The following is a 19890-nucleotide window of genomic DNA, read 5'->3' as shown; positions in this document are numbered from 1 at the left end:
ATTAGGTTAAAGCATTCCTTTGGTAGACCAAGTCTCAGAGTGCAGATCAGTAAAAAGGTAGCATAAGAAAATACAGACTTGAAACAATATGTTATGTTTGGAATATCATAAGTTGTTTGTAAGAGGGCAGATTTGAGTGAGGAGGTGTTAGCTGCAGGAGAAAGGTAAAAATGTACACAGGCATAAGTAGTTTTTTTGTATGTTATATGCAGGAAACACTTTTTTTTTCTTTTACTATCCAGTCATGCTGTCCTATTCTTCCTGAAAGCAAATTTGTTGAGTCAAGAAACTATGGAATCATAAACCACAGGGATGTTTGTTTTCTGCCTACTATATATTAGAATGTGTTCCTTTCTAATGGTTTAGGCTTTGGCCTGGATTACAATATTGGCTAATCATATTTGGAGTTAAGTTAACTAAGGAAGTTTTAGGAGGGTTTTCTTGCTCTTAAAAAGAAATTAAAACAGTTGACTTATCCAACACTGCCTGAATTTCTGAACTCTTTGTATTCCTTTCAATTTTGCTTGCAATAGGCCAATAATTTTTCTAAACTCTTCTTTTTTGTATTAACTTGATAAAAATTTACAATAACTTTGAACACTCACATATGGCTTTCCAACCTATTCATTTAGAACCTACAATGTTTTCTTTTTTAAGAAAAGTCATCCATTTTTTAAAAAGCTACTTTGCCACTACATAACATGTGGTACCATCTTTTCAATCTCTGAGATTAGCATCCTCATTTTTGGAACTTACTTTCTAAGCCATTGCCACACATTTAGATATTTTGTAACAATAACACCCAGTTCCTGATACCAGTATTGTAAGTCAGTAAGCACGGACTAAATTATGCTGCAGAAACAACAACAATGACAATATTCTCAAGGGATTTATATAGCAAAAGTTTATTTTCTATTCACACACCATGTCGCATGTAGGTTGGCAGGGGACTTTGGGAAATCAATAATTCTGGGTTACTGGATGATGGAGAGTTTACTAGTTTTAAATATATCACATGGGACATACAACCTCCTCCATCACAGCAGTAGAGAAAGAATGGAGTAGTTAACGATAAGTAAAGAGTTCTCCGACCCTTCTTGGAGTTGAAAAACATTTCTGCCTGTATTTCATTCACCAGAACCTTTCCTATAGACCAGAAAATTCAGAGCAGGAGAATATCTCTTTCTCTGCTTTAATATAAATCATATATTTTATTGCTATTGAAAAAGATTTTAGGGAATTCTGTGGCAGTCCAGTGGTTAGGACTCTGCACTTCCACTGCTGATGGCCTGGGTTCGATCCCTGGTTGGGGAATTAAGATCCCACAAGCCACATGGTGTGGTCAAAAAAAAAAAAGATTTTATTGCTTTTTAAAATAATTTTGTTTATTTAAATATTATTCTCATTTCTGTATATTTAGGGATTTTTTAACTATTGATTTATTGAATTTCTTATAGTGTTTGTGATGTGCTATATGCATATTACATTATCTCCTAATTATAAATTTGTGTTTTCTTTCAAATTCTTGTTTTATCCTTTTTTTTTTTTTTTTTTTTTTTACTGTTTAAGAATACTGGTTAGGATCTAGAGAACAATAGGTATAATGGAAGTTACTCTTTCCTTTCTGAAACTATACATTATTATACTCTTCTATCCACTGAAAGTTTTGCCTTTTGGGCACATGTATCCATGTGAAGATGTCTGATCCAACCTTCCGTCTTGCTGCTTCCAGACTGTTGATTCTTCTATCCCCAATTCATGCTTAATTAAAGTTCAAAAATATAGACCACAGGGATAAGCAAGGAACCTGGAGGGAATTGATACTTTCAATGATACTTAAATCTCTGGAATAGTCATTTTCTTTATGGTACTTTTTGGCTTTATAGAGCAACCTTGTTTATTTTAAATTATTTATTTTCTTATTGTTAAGTTTTGATTTTTTTTTAATCCTGACTATAATCTATAGGTAGGAATGCAATTTTCAATTACACTCTCCCATCCTGTGACTCTTTTCATTTTCTTACTAGTGCTTTTTGAAGAGCCAACTTGTAACATTGATAAAGTCTAATTTACTATGATTTTTAAATGCTATTTTCAGTGTTATAGCTAAAATATTTTCAACTGCAGTCAAGGCACAAATGTTTTTTTCCTATATTTATTCTAGAAAATTTATGGCTTTAGGTTTTACATTTAGGACAACGACCTAGTTTTAGTTAATTTTTTTAAGTTGTGTATATGTTGTGTGTGTGTTGTTTTTTTAATGTGACTATTCCGAATATTCCAGCACTATTGGAAACACCAGTTTTTTTCCCATTGGATTGGAGTCCATTAAATCTCAATCAATTGACAAGTATATGTAGTACTCTTTCTGGACTCTGTTCTCTTTTATTGATATATTTGTCTATACCTTCTCCAACCACATTATTGTGATTAATGAAACATTACTGTAGGTCTGGGCACTAGATAGTTAACCATGTGAAACTTCCAACTTTTTCTTTTTCAGTATAGCTTTGGCTATTGTAATTCGTTGTCATTCCCAGAAGTTTCATGTTTTTATTCTAAAGGAGACATGGAGAGAAGAATCTGAGTTCCACAGTGGTCACTGTTCACCCTGCCCCCAAAGCCTGCAGCAAGAGTGAGACTTTCTCAGGACCTCGCAAATTTTGAGTGAACACCTGATACTGTCCTTAGAAAAGAGCCTGAGAGAGGTTGGAAATTTCTTCAGTATATATGGCTTTAAAGGGTTCTGTAATACAGAGGTCCCCAACCTTTTTGGCACCAGGGACCTGTTTCGTGGAAGACAATTTTTCCACGTGCGGGGTGTGGGGCATACGGTTCAGGCAGTAACTCGAGTGATGGGAAGCGATGGGGAGCGGCAGATGAAGCTTTGCTCACTCACCTGCTGCCACCTCCTGCTGTGAGGTCCAGTTCCCAACAGGCTGTGGACCGGTACCAGTCCATGAACCAGGGGCTTGGGACCCCTGCTATAATATTTTCCTAGCTTCTCTTTCTAATTAAAATTTTTCCAGAATTCTTTTTTTTTTTTTTTAAAGAAGATGTTGGGGGTAGGAGTTTATTAATTAATTAATTAATTTTTGCTGTGTTGGGTCTTCATTTCTGTGCGAGGGCTTTCTCTAGTTGTGGCAAGGGGGGGCCACTCTTCATCGCGGTGCGTGGGCCTCTCACTATCACGGCCTCTCTTGTTGTGGAGCACAGGCTCCAGACACGCAGGCTCAGTAGTTGTGGCTCACGGGCCTAGCTGCTCCGCGGCATGTGGGATCTTCCCAGACCAGGGCTCGAACCTGTGTCCCCTGCATTAGCAGGCAGATTCTCAACCATTGCGCCACCAGGGAAGCCCCAGAATTCTTCTTACTGGTGGCCAGCAGCAGCTGTCCCAGGTGAGCTAGTACTAGCATTACTTCTCTGTTTAGAAGTGCCTGTCTTTTCTTAGGTTTCTGTTTAGTTGGTCACCCTGTGACCTCAGTTTTTGATGGAAACAAGAAAATTTGAATTTGCTGATTGTCTGGTGTCTTCTGTGTGTTGGTTTGCTTTTGCTGTTGTTAAGAGTGGGAATGATGCTGTTTCAAGCTTTTTACATCCTAAATGGAAGCCAAAAGTCACACAGTCCTTTAGCCATACTTTGAAGATTTTCAGCATAGCAGGCACATGTTTCCAAAATTCAGCTCGGTTCCCCTCCTTCTGGTTTAGCTGAATGGTAAAAATCTCCACCCAACACATATCTTCTTATTGGAGCTGATTTTTTTCCAAGACTCCTTGTAAGATCGGTAACGCGACCTTGCTATTGAGAGACACGGGGCTAGAAGTAGGTAAGTTTGAAATGATCCTGGATAAGAAAAAGTTCAGACTCTTAATGAGGAATGTGGTAATATGGATGGAAAAGAAATGGTGGGTTCAAGAAGCAGAAGAGAATTAATTTAATGATTTATTTATTTCTGAGATATTTAAGAAGTAGATAAAGAGAAGGATACCCATGTTTTTTCTTTGTGTGACTGTGAAGAGTGTGAAAGTCTTACTTATAGCAAGTTATACAAGTAAGATAAAAGATTTTGCAAAGAAGACAAGTAGTAGACATTATTTAAGCTCTTTTTTGTGTGTAACTGAGCTGTTGTCTTTCAGATGTATTCTTTTATTTAATCTTCACAATTACCCTTCAAATATATATTATTTTGATCACATTTTTACAGGTTAGGAAACTCAGTTTTAATGCAGTTGAGTAGCATGGATACTATGTGGCAGAACAGAGAACATGCACTAACCCAGTGTTTGTAACCCTTGGCACTGATGACATTTTAAGGCCAGGTAATTCCTGGGGGGAGTTGTCCTGTGCATTGTAGGATCCCTGGGCTCTACTCATTAGATGCCAGTAGCAACTACCTTCTCACTCAGTTGTGACAACCAAAAATGCCTCTAGATATTCCCAAAGTCCCACAGGGGAGGGGAGATTTGCCCAGTTTTGAGAACCGTCGATCTAATCTCCCTTACTCCAAACTTTGTGCTATTAATGAGTCATATATTGCCTCTTGGAGTTCAGTATGTATCTTTGAATTTGACATTAGTAGATTATGAATATTATAACTACCCTAATTCTAAATGGAGGCAATGGTGAAAAATAGCTTATAAGTATTATCAGAAATTTGGGTAAATTAGTGAAATTGTCTTGGTCTGATGGTAATTTTAATCTCTCTAACATATGCATAATTAGTGATACTAAAGAATTTCACCTAATCCATTTTGTTTCATATTAGATTTTATTAGCACAATTAAGCTGCTCTTTAAAATCCATAAAAGTCCATCTGTCTGTGGTCTTAAGGCAGGCACATCTTTTTCAAGGTCATTTTGTAAATTGATAATTAACCTTCTAAATATAGGTACTTCATACTAAAGGTCTTTTGGCATATCTAATTAAAGCAAAGCAGTTGTATTTTTATCTCCCAGAAGATATGTGGCTTGCATTTATATTAGCATTTCAATTAAAATGATGGTTTCTTGGTTTCTCTCAAAATAAAATGGTGGATGAAAACAACATCTGTTGAGATATTAACAGTAGTATTTGTGTATATATTATCATTATTTTTTTTAAAATACAGAATTTTATTTAGAAACTGTTTAAAGTAGCAAAACACTCTGTCAAGAAAATGGGTGGAAAATGGGTTCCCAATAAAATGGAATTTTAGGGCAGCAAAAGTCTAAAAGGCTACAAAAGAGAAATAGCACCACTGTCATTTGAACATTGGCTAGTTACCTGCATTTTTTGGCATTGTTCATCACTGAATCTGGGTTTTCCTCTGAATTCCACACAGAGCATGCACTACACAACAATTTTATCATAAAATACCTGCTTGCTACACACATTTTAGGACAAGCTACCACCAGAAACCAATCAATACAAATACATCAGGGAACAATCTCAGTAGTGGGTAACACACATTTTGCAAAATTCTGCTGAACAAAGGAACTGAATAGGCTGTGGGCAAAGCAAATGAGGGAGTTAAGGAATGAAATATTTTAAATATTAATAATTAACTCAGACATGGTACTGTATTTTCTGCAAAAGAAAATTAACATTTAGTAACACACTAACATTTTTATCTCCAAAGAGATTAGTGTGCTGGCAAAGTATTCCGATAACAGTGGAGGGCTGTGGACAGCAGGTACTGAAAACACCCAGCCTTGCAGATCCCAAGGTAGCAGTGGCCTTCCTTCACTGATCACTCCCTTTGCCAGAGGTCCAGAAAGAACTTGCAGCATGATCACCTGCCTGCTGAACTTCCACTCTAAGCAGCAAACTTTAAGGAGCCAAAGAGGAGTCCCCGGTGGGCAAGAGGACAGAGAAGAGAAACATGTTAAATGTAAACTTAAAAGACAGTAAAATGGGTCACAACCCCCGTTCAAATCCCAGAGATGTGGGCAAGTCCCCAAAAGTAGTTGTTAGATTTAAAAACTAGACACACCGCATTTCAAACAACAACAACAAAACACAGTACATAGAAATATCAGGGATAACTGGAAAAATCACCAGAGAAATGTTCTATGAAAATCAAGCTCTTCGACTCAAAACGTCTCAGGGCTGAAACACACCCTTTTTCATCCAGGCAACAATGCCTCCTGCTTCTTATCAAGGATGCAACTGGTCAAGGACACTAACTGGCTTTACAAAGCAGCTTTTCAAACTTTCCTTTTGGGCCAAGGTCTGGGCCTGTGAGGATCAGGCAGCCCCGTGAGGGCTGGGAACAGCAGGTCCCAAAGGGTCCAAGTTCTGGCCCTTCCTTCCCAGACACAATGTCAAACACACAAAAGCTCCTGTCATGTTACATTTTACATTTTGAAATATTGAAACATCTTTTAAATACTCTTAAGGCATTTATTTATTAAAGCGTTCTCTGTCAAGATTTCACATTAGCTTAAATTTCAAATCAGTCTTTACATTTCTCTACTGAGGTCTCCACCTTCTCCAGCCATCAGTGCTACCAGCATCTACAGAGTGAGCCCCATGGTCAGCCTCTTTGTTCCCTGGGTGAACCAACTAGATGTTAATACTGCTCTGCTACAAGGTAAAAGCTCCTAACTCAAACTTATTGGAAAAGGAGTGAAACTTCTGCAAAGTGCACTTTAAGAAGAGGTACTGGGCTTCCCTGGTGGCGAAGTGGTTGAGAGACCGCCTGCCGATGCAGGAGACACGGGTTCGTGCACCGGCCCGGGAAGATCCCACATGCCGCGGAGCGGCTGGGCCCGTGAGCCATGGCCGCTGAGCCTGCGCGTCCGGAGCCTGTGCTCCGCAACGGGAGAGGCTACAACAGTGAGAGGGCCGCGTACAGCAAAAAAAATAAAAGAAGAGGTACTTTTTCCTTATGAAAAGAAACCAGTGAGTCCTCTAAGAATAATAAAAGGGAATATTTTACAGTTAAGCACATGATTTGGAGTGAAGAATTCGGATGGTGCTCAGCTGGTCCAGGCTGTTAATACTCTTCTTGCTCCTCCTGCGGGCCCCCTTCATCAGGTATCACGAAGCCTTCGTCTGTGGCATAGAGAATATCCACAATCCTCTGCAATACAGGGTTGTTCTCCCCCTTGTTCTCCTGGCAAACCAATTCAATGTTACTTAGCTTTCCAGAGTAGAAATCTCTCTCTTTCTCCAAGTCTTCGACGGCAAGTTTCAATACGTTGACCTGCTGCATCAATTCGGCTGCTTCGTCATCCCCGTTCCTCACACCAGGATTCTTCCGCACCACGCCCGGGCCAGCCTTAGGGGTTGCAGTAGTTCTGTGTGTTGCAATGGGCCTCTGTGGAGCTGCACTGCTAGAGCTGAGAGGTTTCTTCGGTTTGTTCAGAGCTGGAGCAAAAAGGGAGGGGGCCACAGCAGTTTCTTGACCTTGTCTGGCAGCTACAGGGTCATAGTCTTTCCCATCATGGTTTGCAACAAAAAACTTCTTGAACCACTGAACGAATTCAAAATTGTCCTGAAACTTTCCTTTCACTAATTTGTCCACAGGAATTATTTTGTCAACACCCATCCTCTTAAAACCTGCTTGTAGTATTTTGAAGTTCTGGATGTATTCGTGTTCTAGCTTAGCTTGGAATTTCACTTTCTTCAGGGCAATGGAGCCAGGGAACAGCATGTCCATTAACTGACAATAGGCAGCCCCTGAGCACAGATGTTCAATCTTTGTCAGATTCAACTGCAGAGACTCATTGATCCAGGCTAGCATGTCACGTCGACTGAGGTTATCACTGGTGACCGACGTTGAGTACACATTCACTGCCATCTTCGGCTCTCGGCTGGACTACGTCCGCTGTCCATACCCGGCTCCGGTTCCATCTTCGTCTCATTCAAACCGCCTGACCCCGCCCGCCCCTGTGTATATATTATTAATAAGCTTTTATTAAGCATCCACTTGTCTGAATCAGAGATTTATAGATTCCAAAAGAGATCACACAGAAAAGTACTAAGTGGGAAAAACACAGTCTAATAACTGATAAAAATTCAAATATGAAAAAACGTCATGGGCCTATTGATGTATGGAATCCCAAATTGGTTTAAGATTGAGAAATTAGAAAGCTAAAGTGAAAGACTATTGAGGAAAAAGCCAGATAGGCACAAGTTAAATGAAGATTAATTGAACAATATAAAGAAGTAGATTGCCATGCAAGGATTAAAACCAAGATATTAAGTATTCCAATAAAACATTTATTATTGTTTAGCTGTTAAGTAATAAAGCAAGGGTCTAGTTACTGGAGAATTGAAGGAATGCAGTTAAAGTATAACGGACCACAATACAAAGAATACACTTTATTCTTCTGAAAATTTGAAGTTGAACTACCTTTGTAGTTAGGTGTTTGCATTCAAGATCCAACACGAATTGATAACTGTAGAAACTTGGGAGGGCTTTATTTTATTTTATTTTTTTAACATATTTATTGGAGTATAATTGCTTTACAATGTTGTGTTAGTTTCTGATGTATAGCAAAGTGAATCAGCTATATGTATACATATATGCCCATATCCCCTCCCTCTTGCATCTCCCTCCCACTTTCCCTATCCAACACCTTTAAGTGGTCACAAAGCACCGAGCTGATCTCCCTGTGCTATGCAGCTGCTTCCCACTAGCTATCTGTTTTACATTTGGAACTGTATATATGTCAATGCTACTCTCTCACTTCATCCCAGCTACACTTCCCCCTCCCTGTGTCCTCAAGTCCCTTCTCTACGTCTGCGTCTTTATTCTTGTCCTGCCCCTAGGTTCATCAGAACCTTTTTTTTTTTTTAGATTCCGTATATATGTGTTAGCATACGGTATTTGTTTTTCTCTTTCTGATTTACTTCACTCTGTATGACAGACTCTAGGTCTGTCCACCTCACTACAAATAACTCATTTTCATTTCTTTTTATGGCTGAGTAATATTCCATTGTATATATGTGCCACATTTTCTTTATCCATTCATCTGTTGATGGACATTTAGGTTGGTTCCATTGTTCACATGATATCGATTGTATTATAAATCCATTTTTAATTTCTTTTTTAACAGTTTGAAGACAAAGCTAAGTAATATCTGTGTATATAATTGGATGATATAACCCTCAAGTCTTTTTTTTCTTTTTCTTTCTCAGTTTTTAAAATTGGACATATAATTTGCATTTAGTGAAGTTCACAGATCTTATGTGTACATTGGATGAGTTTTTACATATATATAATCTTTAGATCTATTTATCTATCATTTGAGATGTATATGATTTCCTTTACCCCAGAGAATTTCTCTTTATTTTAAATGGTATATTAGATGGTTTTAAGTGCTTTTTTGTTTATTTGTTTTTAATTTAGATATAATTGACATACAAAATCATGTAAGTTTAAGGTGTACAATATGTTGATTCAATATATTTATATATTGCAATATGTTTACCACCTTAATATTAGCTAAAAACATTTCTCTATATACCTCTTAGGGCAGTTTTTTCCCCAGAAGCAACCACAAGCCACATTTCTTATTTCTCTAAATATAGAATAGTTTCACCATTCCAAATTTCTTTGTGCTTCACTTATCTCTCCTTCTACTTGTGTAAACCCTGGAAATCACTGATATTTTTATCATCCTTATAGTTCTGCCTTTTCATGAATATTACATAGTTAAAATCATACAGTAAGTAGCCCTTTTAGACTGGCTTCTTTCACTTAGCAACATACATGCAAGATACCTCCGCGTATTTTCATGGCTTGATAGTTCTTTTCTTTTTATTACTGAATAATATTCCATTGTATGGATATAAACATGGTATTTTGTTTATCCATTCATCAATTAAGGGACTTATTGACTGCCTCCATTCTGGCAACTATGTGTAAAACTACTGTCAATAGTCACATGAAGATTTTTGTGTGAATATTAGTTTTCAATTCATTGCAGTAAATACTGAGGAGCTTAGCTAGATCATATGGCAAGACTGTGTTTAGCTTTGTAACAAACTATCAAAAAGTCTTGCAAAGTGGATGCTCCATTTAACATTCCTGCCAGCAATGAATGAAAGTTCCTTTTCCTTTACATTCTTGCTAGAATTTGGTATTGTCGGTGATTTTTGGATTTTAATAGGGTTGTAGTGGTAACAAATTGTAGTTTAATTTGCAGTTCCTCTCAAGATTATTTCTTTATCTTTGATATTCTGCAGTTATGATACACTTAGGTATAATTTTGTTGTTGTTGTTTTGTTTCGTTTTGTCTTGGCATTTTTCCTGCCTGGTGTTCTTGAGCTTCGTGCATCTGTGGTTTGGTGTCTGGTTTGGTAATAATTTAGGGAACTTCTCCATCATTATTGCTTCAAATACTGCTTCTGTTCCTTTCTCTCTTTCTTTCCTGTCTGATATCCCCATATATGTATGTTACATTATATGCTATGTTACAGTTTTTGTTCTTACCCCACATTTCTTAGATATTCTGTTCCATTTTTTTCAGTCTTTGTTCTCTTTGCTTTCAGTTTTGGAAGTTTCTATTGACATATCTTCAAGCTCAGAGATTCTTTCTTCAGCTGTATCCATTCTACTAGTAAGTGCATCAAAGACTTTTATTTCTGTTTAGTGTTTTTGATCTCTAGCAATTTCTTTCTGATTCTTTCCATCTCCTTGTTTAGACTATCCTTATGTTCTTGCATATTGTCTTTTTTTTTTTCTATTAGAGCCTTTAATGTTTTAATCAAAGTTGTTTTAAATTCACAGTCTGATAATTCCAAAATCCCTACTATACCTGAGTCTGGTTTTCAGTCTTGTTTTGTATCTTCAAACTTTGTTTTTGTCTTTTATTATGCCTTGCAACGTTTTGTTGAAAGTTGGACATGATGTGCTCAGTAAAGGGAACTCCAGTAATTAGTCTTTTAGTGATGCGGTGGTGAGGTGTAGGGGCAGGGGAAGCATTCTGTAGCCCTATGATTCGGTACTAGTCTTTTTGTGAACCTGTGAATTTCACAAGTACCTGTCAATCCTCCCACCCCCATCTTAGGTGGGATAGTATGGGTGGAGGGGACTGGAGTTGGGTATTTCCACCGCTGTTAGAAGGCTAGAGGAGACTGGATTTGGGTATTTCCCTTGCCGTAGACCAGTGAGTCTCTGACTAAGCCCCAATAGGCTGTGGTGAAATAGTTCCTTTTGAGGGTAGGTCTTGTTAAGAAGAATGGAATGCTCTGGCATATTTCAGAGTGGTTACTTTCCCCCCGTCTTGTAGGAAACCAAAGGGAATATTTCTCCAGTATTCACCTTGGGAAACTGGAAGAGCTCCAGGAAATAAAACTAACTAAAGTGTGGGGCTCCCCCATGGAGTTTTAAACTCACAAACTTGTTATCACTGATCGTCCAGCAATTTTTCAATTCAGATTTTCCTGCCCTAGTATTGAATCCCACGGAGACCTCTGCTCCCTTATTTTTGCTCTGAAAAGCTGCAGTTCTCTCTATCTACCTGTCTGCCTCTCCAACTTTTAGAGAAGCAATTTACCCTGTGACCTCACTTCTCTGACATATCTAAGAAGAGTTGATTTTTCACATTGTTCAGCTTTTTACTTGTTACTAGGGCAGGCTTTTAAGCCCCTAACATGCAGGACTGGGAACTGGCAGTCCTGATGTGCAGCTTCTTAATTACAAATGATGTTGACCATCATTTCCTAAGCTCACTTGCCAACTATATATCTTCTTTGGTGGTCTATCTTTTCAGATATTTCCTGCATTTCAGTGTGGGTTGTTTATTTTCTTATTGCTTACTTTTAAGTGTTCTATGCATAGTTGGATATGGTGATTTCAAAATAATTTCTCTCCCTTGAGCATTTTCGAAGCGGTTACTTTTCCCCTTTCCCTGCCTGAACTGTTGGAGAGTAAGGGCTGAGGAAAGGGGATGTTTCTCCAATTTTTGCAGTGTGAACCTGGTGGTATTCCTGAAGGTAAAACTAATGAAACTGTGGGGGCTGCCCTTATCCTGGGCCTATAGGAATTTAACTTTCAGTCTGTTCCACACTCAGTCTACAGCAGTTCATCAGTAACTGTTTGGGGTTTCTACCAGTCACTGTCTTCAGTGGCTTCTCTCCTGATAAGTCATGATTCTGTGTACTTGCATTTTCCCCCCGTTTTCTGAGACAGTTTGCCTTGTGACCTCAATTCTCTGATAGATCTAAGAAGAGTTGCTGATTTTCAGTTTTTCAGAGATTTTTTTTCTTGTAATGAGGGTGGAAGCTATGACTTCCAGGGTCTTTATATGTTAGAGCAGAAACCACTGTGGTGTCACTTTAAATTATATAAACAGTTGTATATATATGAACTCTTGTATATAGCAATCTTGTTTTTTCCTGGATTTTCTATTCTATTTTTTGAGATGTATTTTGTATGTGTGACAATTCCAAATTATTTACATTATAGAGGCCTAATAGTATATTTGATGTCTTAAAGAAGTAATTCCCCATCATTGCTCTTCTTTTGGCATATTTGTTGTTCAAAATAAACTTTGTAATTGATTTTAATAACTATTAAAAAGTGGAAAATGACAGCACTTTATTTGGAATTGTAATAAATTTATAAATTAACCTATAAAAATGTAATACCTATTATATTGATCACTCCTATTCAAAGAGAATTTTTCATTTTTTTCAAATCTACTTTCTTTTGATGCAGGAAAATTTTATAGATGTTAACATCTACTTTAAATTGATTTCTTTCTAATTTTACTTCCAGTCATCCTTGTAAATTGTTTATTATTTTATTGTAAATGGGGGTTTTCTCTATATTTTTATCTCTTTTGATAGGCTTTCTTTGCCTATATGTAAACTATTGGTTTTATGTACATTTCATTGTTATTACTTTAGTAAGTTTTCCTGTTTTCATGGTAGTTTTACATTGGCTTATTTAGGCTGTGACATCATCTATAATGTTTAATTTCTTTCTCTCAAATTCTATGTTTTTTCTCTTCTCCAACTGCATTGACTAATGTTTCTTACATTATTTTAAATAGTAGTGAAAATGTAACGTCTTATATATTTGACAGTAGCAGAAAAGGTTTTTATGTTTTTCCATTAAATAGATAAAGATCTTTGGGTGAATGCATATCGTTCTATCAATTATTATTTTATTTAGAGCTCTTTACCACAAATGGGCATTTTTTTCATTTTTTATAATTTATAAAATTATAAAATATTATAAATTACTATGTGATTCTCCTTATATTATTATGATTGACTATATTGAAACAGTTGCTTCTATTGAAATGCTTGGATTTCTGGGATAGTTGAAACTATTTAGTCATGTTTTTAATTTCTTTTTACTTTTTCAATATGCTATTGAATTCTGTTTGGTATTTTTCATTTAATATTTCTGAATTTATATTCATAAATGAGCCTGGTATATGGCTTTCTTTTTGGTGTAGTTCTTGACAATTTTCTTAAAGAATATTATGGTTTCATCATAAAATTAATTTGGAAGTTTTCCTTTATTTTCTATTCTCCGTAATAGATTAAGCAGCATTGGGATAAACTACTTTTTAAAGGTTTCTTTAATACTTTAGAGAGTAAATTTGGGCACAATGAATAATTATGCCAGTTCTGTAGTATAATAAGTAAGACATATCATAAAATTCATAATGTGAGAATATAAAATCCTATGACTCAACTTGTAATGTATTAATACTAACCATATTTATATACATCCTTGAGTGTAATTTTTTTCAAAATGGCCATTTTGGAAATATACAAGTTCTGTTTCATAATTGCTTGTTAAAATGTAATTTAAGTCATTTTGGAATTGCATGCAAAATATGTTTACATGGTATTTTAAAATATGATCATCTATTTATATACATAATGCTTCTTAAAATGACAGATTTCTCTGTAATTTGGTTACTTATAATTACTTATAACTAATAATACTATAATTATAATTTATTCATTCATGGATGCATACATTAATTCGACACCCTCTTACTAGTGCTATGTTATGGTCATGTGATAAACACAGTATATTAAAATTAAAATAATACTTAATTTCCCACTTTAGAAAAAATAATGGTAGTTAACACAGATCCACAGGCAAGGAACTCTATAGCGCCCAACGGCAGACAAAAAACATACTATATTTTAAGTATCGTATATTAATGAAATGATCTTCAGAAATGTTAATAATTTAAGCAACTTACTCTTATGGGATGTTCTGCTGACACCAAGTTCAAGACTTTGAGAAATTGTAATGCTATTCTTTTAGATTTTTAGCATGAAATTGAATATGTATGAAACCCTACCTTATTATTTTGAATAATGTATTGGAAGAATACTCTCAAGGTATTCAAATGTGACTGCAAACTCAAGAATGATATTACATGATGATGAAAATAATGATTCTTAAATTTAATTGGCTTGGGTTATAATAAAAACTCCATCAACCTTAATTACTCTAAAGACTTCGGACAAGGTATTTAGCCTCCAAACTTTTGATTTCCAATCAAGGAAAAGATGACCCTAGTAAAACCTGGCTTATAGAGCTGGTGTAAAGATGAAATAGTCCCATCCCTTACTAAGCAGTCAAGTGTTTGCTATATTTTTTTATTAAATAAAAAAGGCAAATGACTGATAAAATTGAAGCTTCTTATTCTAAGACCAGTCAAAACCTAAAAGTTTCTTCTTCAGGTTACTCTGCGAATTCAGTTGATATTTACCAAATTTTTAACAACAAATTTGGTTACATTGAGCACATTTCCTAGTTTAGGCCCCTCAGCTCACCACTTGAAACAATTCTCCTCTGAAGCAGATATTTCAAGAGAAGATCTGGTAACACACACTGAAAGTATACAGTTCTAGTTATTTCTGCCAAGTTTGTAGCAAATATCTGGGATGGATACAAACCATACATTATTTTGATACTTAAGGTCCTTGCAGCAGGAATTCTCCATTACCTGCCTCCTCACCCCTACCATGAAGCTCTCCATGTATCTACCCACTACTGGGGCATATTCTCCAACTGTATATTCATATAAGAGATGAAGGAGAGAATAAGGATTATTTTACTTCATTATGGAATTTGTTTAATACAGTTTTTATCCTTACCTAGGAAACAAGTTCTCCAGTCTAGCGATAGCGGAAAAAAGATACTTTTATTCCCATTTGAAGAATATGTCTATTAAATGAAATTCTAATTAATTAGAATTCTTTAGGGAGGAGTGATAATTAGGTTCTCCTGGACCTCCTACAGTGTAGAAATTAATTAAATAACAAATTAAAAAATGATTTTTTACATTTTCAAAGTGGGGTTACCACCTTCAGTAAATTACTTTCTATATCATTGATTTTTTCCCTTTATACTGGCAATAGAACTGAACACCTCGACAACCAATTTCTAAATACCTCAATTTAATCTTCATTACATATAAAAAATTATCTCCCCACAAGATATGTATTACTTTTCCCTTCAAATGTATATTTGGGGTATTTAAAATTATCTAATTTTATTAAATCCACATTTGTGTTTTTTCTCATTTTGGAAGCTAATACTGAAAGAGTATGTCTGTTAACTATTTTGCGTAGTAGCTAGCAAAGGACAAAAGTATTCATATAGACAACTGATGATGTTGTACAACTGCTGAGAAACTCATCATATCTAAAAAGAAAAATGGGCTATGGAGTCAGAACAGCATGCAGCTCAGTTCTGCTCTGTCACTGACCACACCTATGCAGGTAGATCAATTACCAAGTCTTTTTACACCTATTTGTACTTAGGTTACCTAGGGTTAATAATCATTACACAAAGGTCTACTGGAACCATGTGTATCTCTCTTGAAATAATATTTCATCCTGTCATTGAATTACAGTATTTAAATTGTCAAAAGTAAGTATCTGCTTTCTTTAGAAAACCAAAATGAAAACCTATTATGTAAACACTTTCTAGTGATATAATTTAGGACCATTTTACACCAATGTGCTTAGCATTTTGTTTTCATGGTGATTAGTTTATAATTGGATTGGAGAGAACCAGTTTATTTTCTCTACATAAATTACTTAAAGATACAGAATATATAAATTATAAAAGAATAATAGATTCAGGACAATATCTTCCCATAAGATACCACTTACTGTATGGAGTCAGATTATAAATTGAATTATTAGACAAAACTACTTCAAAGGATTCTAAACATCCCTTGAAATATTTTTCTAGTAGATTTTCAATTATCAATCATCAAGGAATTATCTATATATTTATTTAGTGTCTGAGAATATTTCTCAAGAACAAGATTGTTTTCACAGTAGGTATGAAGAAATACACACAGAGGAATACATAGAAACATTTAGTGAGTAATTAACTTTATGAAAGCAAATTTATATGTTTTGAAATATACTAATAATTTATTGATATTAAAAGTCATGTCACAAGCTGGTTGTAGAGAAATACAGAAAAAAATAAAATTTAAGATAAACTGATTATACTAAGAAGAAAACACTATTACATAAAATACATAATACTATATGCACAAATGATACTACTTTTTAATGTTTTACAATGAGACAATGAAAGTGAAATACAATTTTGTTAAATTATATTATTTTGAATAACTGAATTACAAGGGAATTTTTATCATTCAACGAGACATAATAAAACACATGTTAATTATCATAATAACAATATTAGTTTCTTTTTGAAAAAGGTGATGACCTCAATTTAATTATTAGATACCTATGTTCTTAAAAAAATCATAAAATTGAAATAAGTCAATGAAAAGCAAGTCCTAATAAATTGACCTTCAAAATGAAAGAAAAAAATGAGAAAGAATCTCCTGGTTTTATTTTTTTTCATTTTGTTAAAATATTATTATGAAAATCCACTTAAATAAGAGAACTATTTAATTTATTTTTTAATTTATTAATAAATAAATAATTTTTTAAATAAAAAATAAAACCACTGCACCACCAGGGAATTCCCTAAGAGAGCTACTTTAAGTGACTTATCCCATTTTGGATTTGAAGAGAAAGTCTTAAGCTTAGAACCACTTAGAATAGAATCCAAGAGGATAAGGATCTCTTGTTTCTAAGGGAATAAGGAGATAGCATAAATAAGGAAAGCAGATTGAGAAGACTTGAGTCCTTGTTATCATGGAGGGTATAGAATGAGAAAGAAGTGCCTTGTTTAAATTCCATTATCAGCTCATGTGGGTATGTTAGCAAGGGCTGGTGTGTTAAATAAGAGTGGCAAGGTACATCTTTGGTTGAAGCAATGCAATTCTCTTCACTATAATTATTAACTTATGATTTGGATAATTATTTCATAAGTATGTGTGTGTGTTTTAATTGCTGCACAGTTTGAGGAGTAGAATGTGAAAGTATGCTAAGAATCAGAATTTAAATCAGACTTTACTAAGAGTCTACTCATCTGTGATGCCCAGGAAGGAATGAGGAAAATGCTCACCAACCAGAAGCTAGGTGACTCTCACACTTCATGTCCTAAATATAAAAATTCAAAATGGCAGGGCTCTTTTATATATTGGTAATACCTGAAATATATGTATTTTAAATTGTTTTATGGTTAAGCAAGGGATTAAGGCTTCATGATACTCAAGTATGAGAGAACAGACTCTGCAGAAGAAGAGAGAAAGAACCCTTAAATCTTGATTTATCAAATTTCTAAAAGCCATTTGAAAGCTAAAAACATGTCTGTTATTCAAAAGTGTGAATTTATCTACTAAAACATTAATTATATATTATATTTAGATTTTTATCATTTTTCTTCTAAATAGAGGCAGGCAGCACTGGAGGGGCTGAATTGTTAATTAGTAAACATTTGCCATCTCCCTAAAGCAAGAATGTTATTCCAGATAAGCAAATTAAACCATTATTTTGGTTAATCAGTACAAACATGGATAGAGTGGGTAATAAAATTCAAAATGTGCTTGAATTTCTAAAACAAATCAAGCAACTTCAAAGACTCTTTGAGTTTGTGGAACATCTATTTATGCTATTTGGGAGTACAATTTCACTCTCCCCTGACATTAGCTGGAAATTAATGCATTAATTAATTCAATAAACATATAATTTGATACAATGAACACGGCCTTGACTGTAGAATGGTAAAGAAAAGATATGCCTTTAGTGCTCCTGGTCTTTACAATTTAGTGGAGATTAAGAATAATTCATCTATTTGACACATAATATTTTAAAATATTAACAGTAAGCTTTAGGAAGGAAATCAATGGTTTGACTATGATAAAAAATAAGGAGAGGGAATGTAGTACTCTAGATAAAATGAGTAGGTGAGACTTTATAGGGTTCTCTGTCTCCTCAGTGTTTACTTCCTGTTCTTTCATACTTTCTCTTCCACATTGCTGTAGTTCTTTTTCATATTCTACCCTCCTTACCTGGAAAGTAACTTTAGATAATTATTTTTTCCAGGAATATAAGACTCTAATGACATCTGAGCCCTTTCATGTACAAGAATGTCTTTCTATCATCATTTTAAGAACAACAACAAAAACATCAACTGCAACAAAAACAATCTTTATTCATTTGCTGAGAATAAAGTTATTGGGTAATAACAGCTTCCAAATAAAGCAGAGTAAAACTCTTCTCGTTCTTGCAGTATTCATTATTGTTTAGGAGTCTGAGGCAAAAAAATTTTGAAGCGACTGAAGAAAATCTCTCCTCCTTCACTGAAGACTTATAGGATATGTTCCTCATTCTTATAGTTCAACACTTTTCCCTAATAATGTTACAGACTGTATTAGCCTCCTTTTGTAGATTACTTAAATCTTTCCAGCCCCGACTGCCAATGTCGAATTGATTGGTTCAGAGCAGATTTTACCTACTTCACACGTTCACCCTACAAGCACATGGCTGCAGTGTCTCTTGCTGCCAGCCTTAAAACTTTTCCAAGTGACACAACTGCCATTCACAGAGGAACCCTGTAAGTGCATTGCTTGACCAATGATGGACGCTGGACAGTGGATAAGGGTTCCCATTTAATAACCCAACCCTTGTGTATAGTTCTGCTATTCTTTTACAAAGGCTCCACAGAATGTCACACAGGATTAAACATCAGTTGTCAAATTGGTGACCAACTTCATAAACCATCCTTCATAACTAATTCTTTATCTTTTTATTTATTTATTTATTTTTGCGGTACGCGGGCCTCTCACTGTTGTGGCCTCTCCCGTTGCGGAGCACACGCTCCGGACGCGCAGGCTCAGTGGCCATGGCTCATGGGCCTAGTCGCTCCGCGGCATGTGGGATCTTCCCGGACCAGGGCACGAACCCATGTCCCCTGCATCAACAGGCGGACTCAATCACTGCGCCACCAGGGAAGCCCTATCTTTTTATTTTTGCTCTCTCTGTTCCATTTCTATATTGCTCACTCCCTAATATTGCTTTGGAAATTAACTATTTGCAAGCGTCCAATTCAGGTTTTACCTTTAGGGAAGGAGGGGCTGTCATTGATCAAGATAAGGTCTTACTTTAGAAAAGCCCCTCTAATCCGAAAACATCAAAATTTTTCCACTCAAATATTTTGATCACTTATATTTTATGATTGTTTCTTTTCAAGCTTTCTGGAGACTCCTTTGCCAGCATCCTTGGTTAGTTTGCTGCATCTCAATAAATTTTACTCGTTATTACATAGGCAACATCTACTTAGACCAGTGGCTAACTTCAAACAAGTGAGTTACACTTTAGTCTATTGTGTTTTGTCTGTTGAATGGTTTTTCAAATCTAAAAGGAAGGACAAATCAGTGTGAGCACTCTATTTCTGCTCTCTGGTAGCTCCTCTCCTTTGTAATTGTGCTTTAAGGTAATTTAAAGTAATTGTAATTGTAATTTAATGTAATCCTACTTTCTGGTCTGGTTACATTTCTCTGTTACTCTGAAGATTATGGTTCATGAGAAACTAT

General features: G+C 35.3%; 1 protein-coding gene across 1 annotated transcript; it reads right to left on the bottom strand.

Annotated features, from left to right (window-relative positions):
* Positions 1 to 6896: 6896 nt before the first annotated feature.
* Positions 6897 to 7811, bottom strand: LOC307184201 (microtubule-associated protein RP/EB family member 1-like). Its single transcript, XM_079917524.1, has one exon. The coding sequence runs from the start codon at positions 7782 to 7784 to the stop codon at positions 6978 to 6980; it is 807 nt and encodes a 268-aa protein (XP_079773650.1). The 5' UTR covers positions 7785 to 7811; the 3' UTR covers positions 6897 to 6977.
* Positions 7812 to 19890: the final 12079 nt, after the last annotated feature.

Source organism: Stenella coeruleoalba (genome assembly GCF_951394435.1).
Source record: "Stenella coeruleoalba genome assembly, chromosome: 3".
NCBI lineage: Eukaryota > Metazoa > Chordata > Mammalia > Artiodactyla > Delphinidae > Stenella > Stenella coeruleoalba.
Note: the sequence above shows the minus strand (reverse complement) of the source record. Positions and strands in the feature narration are given on the sequence as shown.

Excerpts from the sequence above, each read along its gene's own strand:
- LOC307184201 (XM_079917524.1), bottom strand. The coding sequence starts at position 7,784 with ATGGCAGTGAATGTGTACTCAACGTCGGTCACCAGTGATAACCTCAGT.